General features: G+C 35.6%; 1 protein-coding gene across 2 annotated transcripts; it reads right to left on the bottom strand.

The window, feature by feature from the left end:
• Positions 1–636: 636 nt before the first annotated feature.
• LOC111053979 lies at positions 637–12,316 on the bottom strand. 2 transcript variants are annotated; one of them, XM_039429184.1, is made up of 3 exons: positions 12,087–12,316; positions 7,068–7,290; positions 637–3,342 (listed from the first exon to the last, which is right to left on the bottom strand). In XM_039429184.1, the coding sequence occupies exons 1-3, from the start codon at positions 12,200–12,202 to the stop codon at positions 2,692–2,694; spliced, it is 990 nt and encodes a 329-aa protein (XP_039285118.1). In that variant the 5' UTR covers positions 12,203–12,316; the 3' UTR covers positions 637–2,691. The 2 variants fall into 2 exon arrangements, with proteins under 2 accessions (XP_039285118.1, XP_039285117.1); XM_039429183.1 differs by lacking the exon at positions 12,087–12,316 and having other exon boundaries at positions 7,068–7,292.
• Between the last annotated feature and the right edge of the window lie 428 nt (positions 12,317–12,744).

Genomic DNA, 12,744 nt, shown 5'->3' with positions numbered 1-12,744 from the left:
GTCGTTAACATATTTAAAGTTTTTAATGAAGGGTACTACAAGTTTTTTTATTGTTCTTATCGATATAAATAGCTATATTGTCCCATTACCTTTGAACCTCACAATGCAGTTCTATCCATTTGTAGAAGACAGTTTGATTATATTGTTCATAAGCTTATAAATGTGATAACTACTTTTTTATAACAGATAATTTGAATGGAAGACTTCTGAGAGAGATAGATTTATGGATTGCTTCTTCACATCCTAGGATAAGTGATTTCTTGTAATATTGTAACTAGGATAAGTTCACAATCATTCAAGAATGTCTGCTTTTTTATTTTATTTTGTTATCTCGTATTTTCTTACTTTTTTTTACTTTCCTTCTTTGTATTTTTTTAAATATAGATGTTAATAGGAATCCACCAATTTCATTTATCTTGGAAATAATTTTGTTTTTAGTAATAACACTCGGCCCCTGCGCTCAGGTTTTTAACATTTTCAGGGACTTTCCGTATTTAATAATAATACTATTTTACTTTTAACTTATTTTGTTAATTGCCAATTGTATTTATGTAATCATACATTCATGTATGCATTGTATGAAGGAAATAAACTATTGAAACTATTATTGTAGGTCACTGATAATATTACTACACATATGTCCATTCTTGATTTATTTATTCATTAACATAATCGTGTCTAGTACGATTTTAGGTAATATAGTAATTAGGAATCTCAGACTCATTAAATTAAGAGCAGAGTTTCTCTTTCACGTTATTTCGAAAAGCTTCAATAGATTTCACAGTCAATTTGCTACTGTAATATCTGCTATCATCGATGAACATCATGAGTCGATCGAACATCTTGCAAACAGGTGGGAGGGAATCCCTTTGTCTGGGAACATATAGATTGATACGAGTCTCGCGAAGAACCTCACCCTTAGGAGTAGTCCTATTACAGGGAAGTTTTTGAGTGTCAGTACTGGAAAATACGTCAAATGTTTTACCGAAAATTTCGTGAGCTTTTGTAGTTTCTATTGTGGTGCATCCATTGCTGCCGCTTTCACCCGGTTTACCATCAGCTCCAGGGAGACCTTGTCGCCCTTCGCACTCACGGGAAGAGAATCCCAGACCTCGGAAGGAGGACGAAGGTTTCCCATGATGGACTAGATCAACGATATTGATGGATCCCTTGGCTCCCCCCTTCCCTCCTTTCCCTCCAGCACCGCTGTCCTGTCCAGCAGTTCCCTGTGTTCCTTCCTTCTTCTTCACACTAGTCTCCACATTATAAATAATAGGTACGTGCACCTCTTTCTCATTTTTGAAACTTGTAAGAGCATTGTCCACTCCATCAGTGCCATCCCTTCCATCTCCCCCATCCTGACCATCTTGACCATTCCCGCCACACGCCTGAACCGTGAGGTCTTCAATGCCCTGGAACCGCTGACCGATGCCCAGGAAGCTACCACTGGGATTCCCATCCTTGCCATCCAACCCAACCTCACCGAAACCGGCTTTTTCTTGCTTTTCCTCATGCGGCTTTCCGCTGACCATCAAACTCCTCTTGCCAGGAACCAGCCACTGTGGTGCTAGAATCATCACGTTTCTGCCCTCCAATAACTTTGCATCCAAATCACTATCGATGATTACTGTATCAGCAGCTAATAGCACAATGGAATCGACGAAGCTGCATCTTGACAGTTGTTCCTGAACGTCACTCACAAACACAAACTTATCAATGATTATCAACATGTTTTTATCGCATCTAATATTCTTCTGGTCTCTGGTGAATGTTCTCACAACTATTTCGTTGAATTCTTCCACTTTATCTTTGTTAAATTCAAGGCATGCATAAGTGGCTAAATTCAATTCAATTATAACATTTTTGGGATCAATGAGAGATTCTGGATCTGATGCCTCAGGATCATCTCCAAGTGGCAATTTACGCTTTTCAATGTGATATTCTCTCAACCTGAGAAAAGTTTCTTGTAGCATTGATTGATAGAGGTATTCATTCTCAATTGCCTTTTCAGCACCTTTCAAGCCATTCTGCCAATTTGCTGGTGAAAGGAAGCTCTTTGTAGATTTATGTTTAGTCGAAAATGATGAATATCTATTCAATAGATGATTACGAGCTTCAACATAGTCCATCTTAGTACCATCATACGTAAGATTACTAGACTGTATATAAACTTTCACTACCTTGACAAAATCTTCTGGACTTCTGCATTTCCCAACTTGTTTTCTCAACGATTGTATCATGTCGAGATTGTATTTCCTTTTGGAAATCACACTTTCTATATCACTATTTTCATCAGAGTCATTCCTGATTCTTTCAATAAACTCATTTCTTAGATAACTGCCAAATTCTTCAGCAAAACTGGTTATATAACTGTCAAGTTTCCTGGATAGAGTATCAAGCTCTTCTTTTGTTTTTGCTAAAATTGAAGATCCAAAGCTGTCCTTTTGAACAGTTTCAAATCCTTCTTCCTCCAACAAAAATTCTCTAATCTCTTCTCTTTCCTGCATTATTGAGCCTTGATTGATCAAGGGACCAGAATCAGCAGGAACTCTGAGAATTTTTATTCTCCTGTACTCCCCTGATCTCTTAGCAAGAAGGTTGATCAGTATACGATGAATCAAAGTGGAACGGTCATTATCATCGGACCACCGATCTTCTGATGAATGCTGGCTGCTGTAGGCGACCTTGACTTCATCGATGAAGTTTGCAATTGCCTTTCAATTCAGCTTTGTCTGAGACCAGTTGAATTTGGCCTTTTTTGTAGAAGTAGGAGCTTTTCACTTTGGTTACTATCAATGTAATATCGGATACGTGGTGTTCGGAATTCTTCAAGAAGTCGGCGACTCTCTCCAGGAAGTTGGTGAAGGCAGCTCTGTAGGTGCCTTTCTTGAGGAACGAATGAGGACAGACTAGTGCTATTCTTGCTTTCTGGAAAGATTCAGCAACTACTTTCATGTTCATGGCGATTTCAAGATCTTCAGCTGCTCCGATCGACTCGCGAAATCCCGGATAATCAGCAAAAACAACTCCTGTCTCATTATCTCTGACTAGATTCACCGAGAATGGAGAGGAGAATCCCATACCGTTGTTTATTTTATGAACATAACCAATGTAATAATCACCGGAGTCCTGGTACAGTTCTTTAGCTTCTAGATTACTAATGTTGCCAGCAAGAAGTTGCACCAGGGTTGTTTTACCGGAGCCTGAGTTCCCAATAAGAAGAACACCTTTTGACTCGCCAAGATCCAGCTCTGATGAAAGATTCTGTGATTCATTGAGAATTTGTAACAGTTTTGAGTAGAGTTGGAGAGATTTATGGTCGAGATCACCGAATTTGTGGTCCTGGAAAATGTATAACAATAACATAATGACAATATTAAAATAGAGAGAAAAATAAAAATCTCACTACCCTTTTTGAATTATTTAATCACAACATGTTTCATACATTGATGCCTTTTTCAAGTCCGAAACATGTTGTGATTAAATAATTCAAAAAGGGTACTAAGATTTTTATTTTTCTTTCTATTTCTATAACATATAGTCTACAGAAAAGAGTTAAATAAGATGACAATATTAATCACACTAGATAACTGGAGGGAATTAGTAACACAGGAGCTCTAAGGTATGTCCAATATTCAATAAATACAATTTCATCTTTATTGAATAGGGCTCAGTATTGTCTCAACCAATAATTCATAGAAATATCAAGACTACAGTTGTCACACTTAATTTTTATTATCAATCTCTAGTAAACTACGGAAAACAACAGCGGAATATGAAGTTATGAACGATATTATGATTAATAGATATCAATCAGTTTAACCTATCAGAGTGAACGTTTGCCATTTGATTGACCTATATACGCAACAAAATTCTATTCAAAATTAATTGGAACTAAGTAGTGGTAGTCAAAATGAATTATGAATGGAGGCACATCTCTGCGAATTAGATAATATTATCTAATACTGATATCCAATATACTGGTATAATATGCTTGTAATAATATCTAACACATAGGCCTATTATGTGTCAGAGTCTGCAATGGAACTTCATTCAAAATGTCTATTTTTTGAAATTTGACAGAATTAATTCTGGCCAGTACAGCTCAATTCAACTAATTTGAAGTAGAGTGCTCAACTTCAAACATAGAGGAAATATAGCCTAAGTAGATATCCCATGGTAAAGGTCGTTAATTTTCTAAATTTCAAGCAAATTTACTGTTTTGGCCGGGTGAGAGTGTAAAAGTGTCACAGTATGAGAGACTACCAGCGTCACATACCTTCACCAAGATGAACTACCAGGACTATTGGCCTGAGCTAACAATGGAATTTGAATGGCCCTAACCAATACCTACTATTACTTCAGGCCCCACAACTAATTAATGACGTCATAACATGTAGATTGATTCTTCCTAGATCATAGTAGTTTCTACTAGCTTATCAATGTATGCTCTCTAATTTTTGTTACTGTATCAATTTTTTATTGGATGTAATACTATCTAAATTCCAGATTAAAGACATTCCTATTTTATTAAATAAAAATGTTATTGAAATAAAAACACTTTATTCCACAAATGCAATAAAGACATTCCTATTTTATTGAATAAAAATGTTATTGAAATAAAAACACTTTATTCCACAAATGCAATAATTTATCCATACTTTCAGCTTGATAGACATAGGCCTACTCGATTCAGTGATAGAGCTATTGATAAATTCATCTTAACCAAAAATACTAGACAATAGCCTGTATCAGAATCGAAGAAGAGGTAAATCAAAGATAAACCAAATGGATGTAACTCTTTTTTAGGAAAGAGGCTCCCACAAACTTGATCACAATAAATCTGTGGTACAATTTAACCCATCAAAAGAATGTTTTTCAGTTAGGTAAAACCTTTAATATTATGATGTTATGGACAGTTCCAACACTTTGCATTTACTTTTTAATCAATTAGTTCAAAATTTCTTCCACACACTTTATTTACACTGTTGTTCCACACTGTTCTTTCACACTTTAATTAAATTTTCCACTCACACTTTATTTACACTGTTCTTCTACGCTTCATATAAACCGTTGTTTTGTAGAATTGAAGTTCTTTCTTCTTATCGCTCGTATCCATTTTCGTTTCAAAGTTTCATCTTTCAAAGAAGAAAATACCGTACGGAAACTTTTGGAGTCTTGTTATAATTCCCGCGACAATTAGGTACACAACAGTACCCCATGATTTAAAACCCCAAATTCATCATTACTTTTCACAAACAAATATTAAAAGAATGATAAACAAACCATATTCATTGAAATGGAAGACCGTGGAAATTTTTTATTCCAATTCTGTTTATTATCATATTATTAGATGTGATAACAAGCATCAGTGATCTTATTTTGCTTCCTTACCGCCAGTATATCATCGATCTACATGTGATGAGGTCATAGTTTATTAGAGCTTCAGTTGTGGGGCCTGAAGTAATAGTTGGTATTAATTGTCCTAACCCATGGGATATCTTCCTTTGCTATCTCTTCACTATGATTCTATACAGTCGCGTTTTTCATGAATTATTTTTCAATTTTGTGTTTTGAATGCAGTCCTAGTGATTTTGTGACAGAGTAAAGATCGACTACACAACATTCACTTGATTTTAGAATATCTTAAATTGATGCAATGAATTAAAATGCAACATGTAACTCATGATATACCAAATCCAAGATTGGAGTAAATTTTGGAGTGATTACAGTATATAAGATTGAGCCATTTGAAAAATGTTATCCAATTTATGTTTTTTCAGATTAGATTTGGAGAAGATAGGCAATGTAGTGTAATTCTCAATGCCGCTATGACTGACTTTGTTTTTGTTCCAATTCCTGCAGACAATTTAATTCTATTTTCAACAGTGTTGTATTGGAATCTTTTTGGACTTCAACAAGTGGATATAATAATTGTATATACAGGGTGTTTACGAGCTCCCTACCAATACTCTAAGTCATTGTCCTGGGTGGAAAACATATCTAAATATCATATTTAAATTGTCCGGAAGTCTTAAATTACTCACACAGCGGCCATTTTGTTTTTTTAACATATCATTTTTTTCATAATAATGCTTTAACATACGAAATTGAAACTGTGTACAATCATTTACAACAACTAGACAAAGCTACAAAAAATCATGATAATTTTTCAAATTAATAAAACAAAATGGCGGTCATTTAAAATTTTGTTTCTCAAATAACTCAGAAACGGAAGGTTTTACAAAAACTTTACAAGAATAATTTTTTTCAGTAAATTTAATTACCTATTGATTGGTATCTGATATTTTTGAGATAAAACCAATATTAACGTAAATATGACAGCCTCAGTGATGGGTGACCACTGAAAGTTTGTTGGAGTGCAAACCAAGGCATGCTAATAGAGTCGCCTCAATGATGCAACAATCGTTATTTGCATTGCATGTTAATAGTAAGTGATTTTAGGTAATTTCAAACAATAAAATAACGTTACATAACCCTCTAAAGGTGGGTCACCAACCACTAAAGCTGCCATATCTCAGTTAATATTGGTCCAATCTCAAAAAGTCGGGTAGCAATCGATAGGTAGTTAAATTTACTAAAAAAAGGTATTTTTGTAAATTTTTTTCAAAACCACCCGTTTCTGATTTATTCGAGAAACAAAATTTTAAATGGCCGCCATTTTGTTTCATGAATTTGAAAAATTATCTTGATTTTTTTATAGCTTTTTCTAGTTGTTATGAATGATTGTGCACAGTTTCAATTTTGTATGTTAAACCATTATTTACAAAAAAAATAATGAGTGAAAAAAGCAAAATGGCCGCTGTTTGAGTAACTGAAGACTCCCGGATAATTAAAATATGATATTTAGATATGTTTTTTACCCAGGAATATTGCCATAGAGTATTGATAGGGGGTTCGTAAACATCCTGTATAACAACTGGATAATAACTATATGATTAGATTAGATTTCTTTATTTATGTATGTTTCAATGATGTGAGTGGAATAAAGTGAAAGTATTGGATTGAAAAAAATGAATAAATTTTACTGTAGTAGGCATACTTACTGTTTTCATTGGTAGTTCTGGTTTAATAGTAGGTTCGGTTTGAAGTGGAGTAGTTGAAGGAGTTTTTAGAGTGGAAGCCTCAACGCCATCCGAATTCTCGGTTGTTGGAGATAATTCAGCTTCATTTGTATAATTAGCATAATCTAATGGTGGATTGGTTGTGGTACTGTTTTGGATCGGAAACGTAATTTCAGAATCTTCAATGTTACCAAAGATTTCGTGTCTGTAAAATCATGTCAAAAAACAATTAAAAAAAACCATAACAAAAGAACTATAAATATTTAATTATAAATATTAAGATGCTCTATAAGTATTCGGCAAATATTCCTCTATTGATTCGGCTGTCTCAAATATAATTTTGTAGATAAACAGTTATTATCAACAATAAGTTTAATAGAAACTGTTCATTCAATCAATCAATAAATAGGCCTATAACCCTGCAACGAATCATAAGTCTGGTAACTCAAAAACATCACAGTCTAGTGATTACACACACATCGATTTTTGGACGTAATAGTATATTTCGCACCTAGGGCCGAAAATGAGACTTTTCCGGCTTGAAATCGGTTTTCAAGTCCGTGGCCGTAGGCCGAGGACTAGAAAAGATTGAGAGCCGGAAAAATATCTTTGCCCGTGGTGCGAACACTATTTTTCGCCACACAGAAAGATAAACAATATATAATATGAGAATAATTGTTTATTAAGCACTTCCGGAAGCAGAAGTGGAAACACATAGCTCTAGCAAATCTGAATATCAGGAAATTGTCCAAGTATTTTTTTTTTATTCTGAATTGTCTAAATAACCTAAAAGATTATGTTCAATTATGTGGGAGGTTGAGTTTATACTTTTTTATTCTTTCAAATGACAATAAGATGATATTATTATGAATGTTTTAATTATTGAATAATAACACAAATAATGAGAAGTTTTTGATCAGCTGTTTAAGCACACTTGAAATTTGGCCAATCTGAATGTCAAAGTGAGTTTAGGTTAGAAGTTCTATCCTACTCAGAAAAGCGAATTTGAATAGTTTATAATATATATCCCATCTGTATTTCATTCATCCAAATAAAATGATAAACTTAGTATATTATTACAGAATACTTTATTCAATTCCAGAAGCATAAACTGATTCCGTTTATCCACCATGTTTCGTGATAAACGCAGTACTAGGAGGTTTGAGGTTAGATTCTATTATACTCTGAAAATTGAATTTTAATAGTTTATGATATCTTATTTGTATTTCATTCATCCAAATAAAATAATAGTATCTTATCTTATTTCAAAATACTTTATTCAATTCTAGAAGCATAAACTGATTCCGTTTCATTAACTATTTTGTAAACACGTTCACATCAAATCAGAATCAGCTGATGTGTCAGAATCATGTGGATGTGATGAGCTGATTTTCGTGCGTCATATGGAGGCCGAAAATGATTGTTTTCTGACCATGCCGGTAAAAGTTTTACGGCCCTAGGGCTGTAAAATAACCTTAAAGTCAGCTGATTCTGATTTGATGTGAACGTGTTTACAAAATGGTTTATGAAACTCTAAAGGTGCGTACAGACTGTCGCTCTGCTCCGCAACCGAACGTCACTCCAGCAGAGCGATTGATGATCGACCGGCGAGCAACAGTGGTTCGACCGGGGAACGCGAGAAGATCTAACATCTTCCGTAACGTTCATGGTGGGTGCGTGGGTGGTGCGACTGTGGTTCGATGGTGGTACGAGGGCGGTACGAGGGCGGTACGAGGGAGGAGTGTGCTCGGTGCGGGTTGGAAGCACCCTCGTACCGCCCTCGTACCGCCCTCGTACCACCATCGAACCACAGTCGCACCGCCCACGCACCCATCATGAACGTTACGGAAGATGTTAGATCTTCTCGCGTTCCCTGGTCGAACCACTGTTGCTCCCCGGTCGATCATCAATCGCTCTGCTGGAGTGACGTTCGGTTGCGGAGCAGAGCGACAGTCTGTACGCACCTTTAGTTTTACGGCCCTAGGCTGTAAAATAACCTTAAAGTCAGCTGATTCTGATTTGATGTGAACGTGTTTACAAAATGGTTTATGAAACTCTAAAGGTGCGTACAGACTGTCGCTCTGCTCCGCAACCGAACGTCACTCCAGCAGAGCGATTGATGATCGACCGGCGAGCAACAGTGGTTCGACCGGGGAACGCGAGAAGATCTAACATCTTCCGTAACGTTCATGGTGGGTGCGTGGGTGGTGCGACTGTGGTTCGATGGTGGTACGAGGGCGGTACGAGGGCGGTACGAGGGAGGAGTGTGCTCGGTGCGGGTTGGAAGCACCCTCGTACCGCCCTCGTACCGCCCTCGTACCACCATCGAACCACAGTCGCACCGCCCACGCACCCATCATGAACGTTACGGAAGATGTTAGATCTTCTCGCGTTCCCTGGTCGAACCACTGTTGCTCCCCGGTCGATCATCAATCGCTCTGCTGGAGTGACGTTCGGTTGCGGAGCAGAGCGACAGTCTGTACGCACCTTTAGTTTTACGGCCCTAGGCTGTAAAATAACCTTGAAGTCAGCTGATTCTGATTTGATGTGAACGTGTTTACAAAATGGTTTATGAAACGGAATCAATCATGCTTCTAGAATTGAATAAGTATTCTGCAATAAGATACTATAATTTTATTTGGATGAATAAAATACATATAAGATATATATTATAAACTATTCAAATTCGATTTTCAGAGTAGGATAGAACTTCTAATCTAAACTTCCGAAGTCAACGACAACAAGCATTGTTGACGTTGACATTCAGATTGGCCAAATTTCAAGTGTGCTAAAACAGCTGATCAATAAACTTTTCATTATTTGTGTTTATTATTCAAGAATCAAAACATTTATAATAATATCATCTTATTGTCATTTGGAAGAATAGAAATTATAAACTCAACCTCTTACATAATTGAACATAATCTTTAAGGTTATTTAGACAAATCAGAAAAAAAAAAAAATACTTGGACAATTTCCTGATATTCAGATTACCTTAGATTTTCTAGAGCTATGACCTTCCTGTTTTGCTTCCGGAAGTGCCTAATAAACAATTATTCTCATATTTATATTGTTTATTTTTCTGTGTGGCGAAAAATAACGTTCTCACCATGGACAGAAATTTTTTTCCGGCTCTCAATCTTTTCTAGTTCTTGGCCTACGGCCTCGGACTTGAAAACCGATTTCGAGCCGGAAAAGTCTCATTTTTGGCCCTAGGTGCGAAATATACTATTGCCGTCCATCCAAATTCTACCAGATTGAATGGAACTTGGGAAAACACTTGATCACATCATAAATGTTTCTCAAGTTATTTTCAATCTGATGGAATATATAAGGACGGCAAAAATCGTATGTCTAAAAAACGATTTGTTACTAGCAAACACTATGTGTAGACTTTGATTAAACATAACTTGCAAAACAGATAATGTGTTGATGTGTAAGTTCCGTTCAATCTGATGGATTTTTATAAGGACGAACACGAACAATAATAATTTATGACGGGCAATTATAATTTGTGCCGGGCACTTCACATCTCACCAGCTGATGTTAAGCTCATCATCTATGTACTAATGTTCCTGTATGAATACAGATATAATCAACTGATGAAAAGCGAAATGCGCATGCTCGTGGCGCTCAGGTATGTACGCAGTTCAACACATCAATGTCCAATTCACATCTACGTCTGCAAACATCATCTCGAAGCCCAGTTCACTCAGTAGCCTTGTTACACACACACACCGATTTTTTGCCATCCTATCAAATTGTATTGGAGGAGAATGTTAAAGTACAGGGGGAGAATGTTAATGAAAAATTGGACAAAAATCTTGAAGTGATTATACCTATTAAATAACCTGTTTTTGGACAATGTCTATCTAAATTTGGGAAAGGAACAGTTTTGGGCTTTAAGGCTGTTGTTCCTTTACCAATCATTCATAGTTGTGTATGATATTGTACGTATCAATGTATAAATAAATGAATAACATGGTGTCCATATTGGTAAACATAACTCTGCAAATACATACACATGATGATGTCTATGTGCACGCATCATGTGTTTGCTATGTTCTGTTCAGTTTGATAGAATTTATAATGACAACAAAAAAATCCAAACAAGACTAACTTGACAATCAATGAATGAGTAATCACAGATACTACACGCTTGAGGTCGAGTTCAAAACAGGGTTTGAGAATGTACTTAGTCAAGCATGCCCTAGATGCCTGGTAACCAATGGCATGAGCAACGGTTTTAGTAGTGGTTACTTGGCTGAAAAATCTGGTGTGGAGCACTCACACAACTTTCCTTGCCGTTATGAATATTTGATCACCTGACGCTAGTGTTCCCGCGCATCTCAACTCTACTATTCAAAGATTTAAGCCAGCTAGTGACAGGGCAATAACACTGGAGTCACACGAGGTCTGCTATCTCTCCATAGTGAATGATTTAATAGAATCAACAGTTGCCAACATTTTGCAATTGAATAATCACATTTTCTCGAATTTCGAGCTTATTTTCAAATTTAGGTGAAAATGTTACTGATCATTACTTGTATAGATTTTCATGCTCAATCTTTTCCACTCGAAATTTTTTGTTCAAATTGTATCTGAAGCCTGATAATTGAGAATCTAAAATCAAACTTTGCATAGATGGGATGGAGATCCTGAAATTTTTACAGATATGGGACTTGCGGCAGTTGATATAGCTTATCGATGACTATTTTAGGTATAACTTTAATCAAAATCGTTGGAGCCGTTTTCGAGAAAATCACGAAAAACCCTGTTTTTGACAACATTTTCGCCATTTTAGCTGCCATCTTGAATCGCATTTGATCGAAATTGTTCCTTTCGGATCCTTATATTGTAGAACCGTTCATATTCTAACTAGTAGAATACTATGAACATGATAAATATAAGTGATTTTGAAAGAAATTTACATGACATCTCAACTCGTGCTTAAAAAATGGCATGTCTCTCAATAAAAAAATAATAGAATCCAATTCTCACCTAATCGATTGTAATCTGGTAGTTCTCTGATGATCCACTGTCTGACATTTCGCAAATATACAGAAACTTATCAATAATAAAACATGTTTGCACATGGTCCCACAGGATGAAAACATTCTGAATATTCAAATGTGATATAATGTCATTCAATGTTATATTCTTAGAAACAACGCACTCATGAGCTGAGACATTATAATAATAAACGCTCTGTTGAAACGTTTGAGAATTAACATTTCCGTGATAACATATTATCAGGGGTCAAGTTTCGTACGATAATAGGTTGATATTTTAGGGAAAATTTTATTCATAAATTGATAATCTCAGCTCTCAAATAGCTTATTCATCTATCAGTGGAATGAATAATACGGTATCTATTGAGTTTTTTAATCTATGAATAAGGTCGAGTTTTATGAATTTTTTGTTTGTTCTATCAACAATAATAAAATATTGATTCTATAATTATAATTCCGTTTTATATTGGTTTAAGAGGTGAGTAATTGATTCAGGAATTGCTCGGTAGAAGAATATAGTAACAAATATCAGAGGACATGGATCATGAACACAAGAGTGACTAATGAAGTTGATTGATTGAGCAGTTTATTTGAGCAGATTATAATATAAATATTGGGGCACCGAGCCGATATTTTATTTTTTGATA

The sequence above is a fragment of the Nilaparvata lugens genome, chromosome 5 (assembly GCF_014356525.2).
Source record: "Nilaparvata lugens isolate BPH chromosome 5, ASM1435652v1, whole genome shotgun sequence".
Taxonomy (NCBI): Eukaryota; Metazoa; Arthropoda; class Insecta; order Hemiptera; family Delphacidae; genus Nilaparvata; species Nilaparvata lugens.
This window is presented reverse-complemented; position numbering and strand designations above follow the sequence as displayed.

Coding starts and splice junctions, on each gene's coding strand:
- LOC111053979 (XM_039429183.1), bottom strand. CDS start 2,507: ATGCAGGAAAGAGAAGAGATTAGAGAATTTTTGTTGGAGGAAGAAGGA.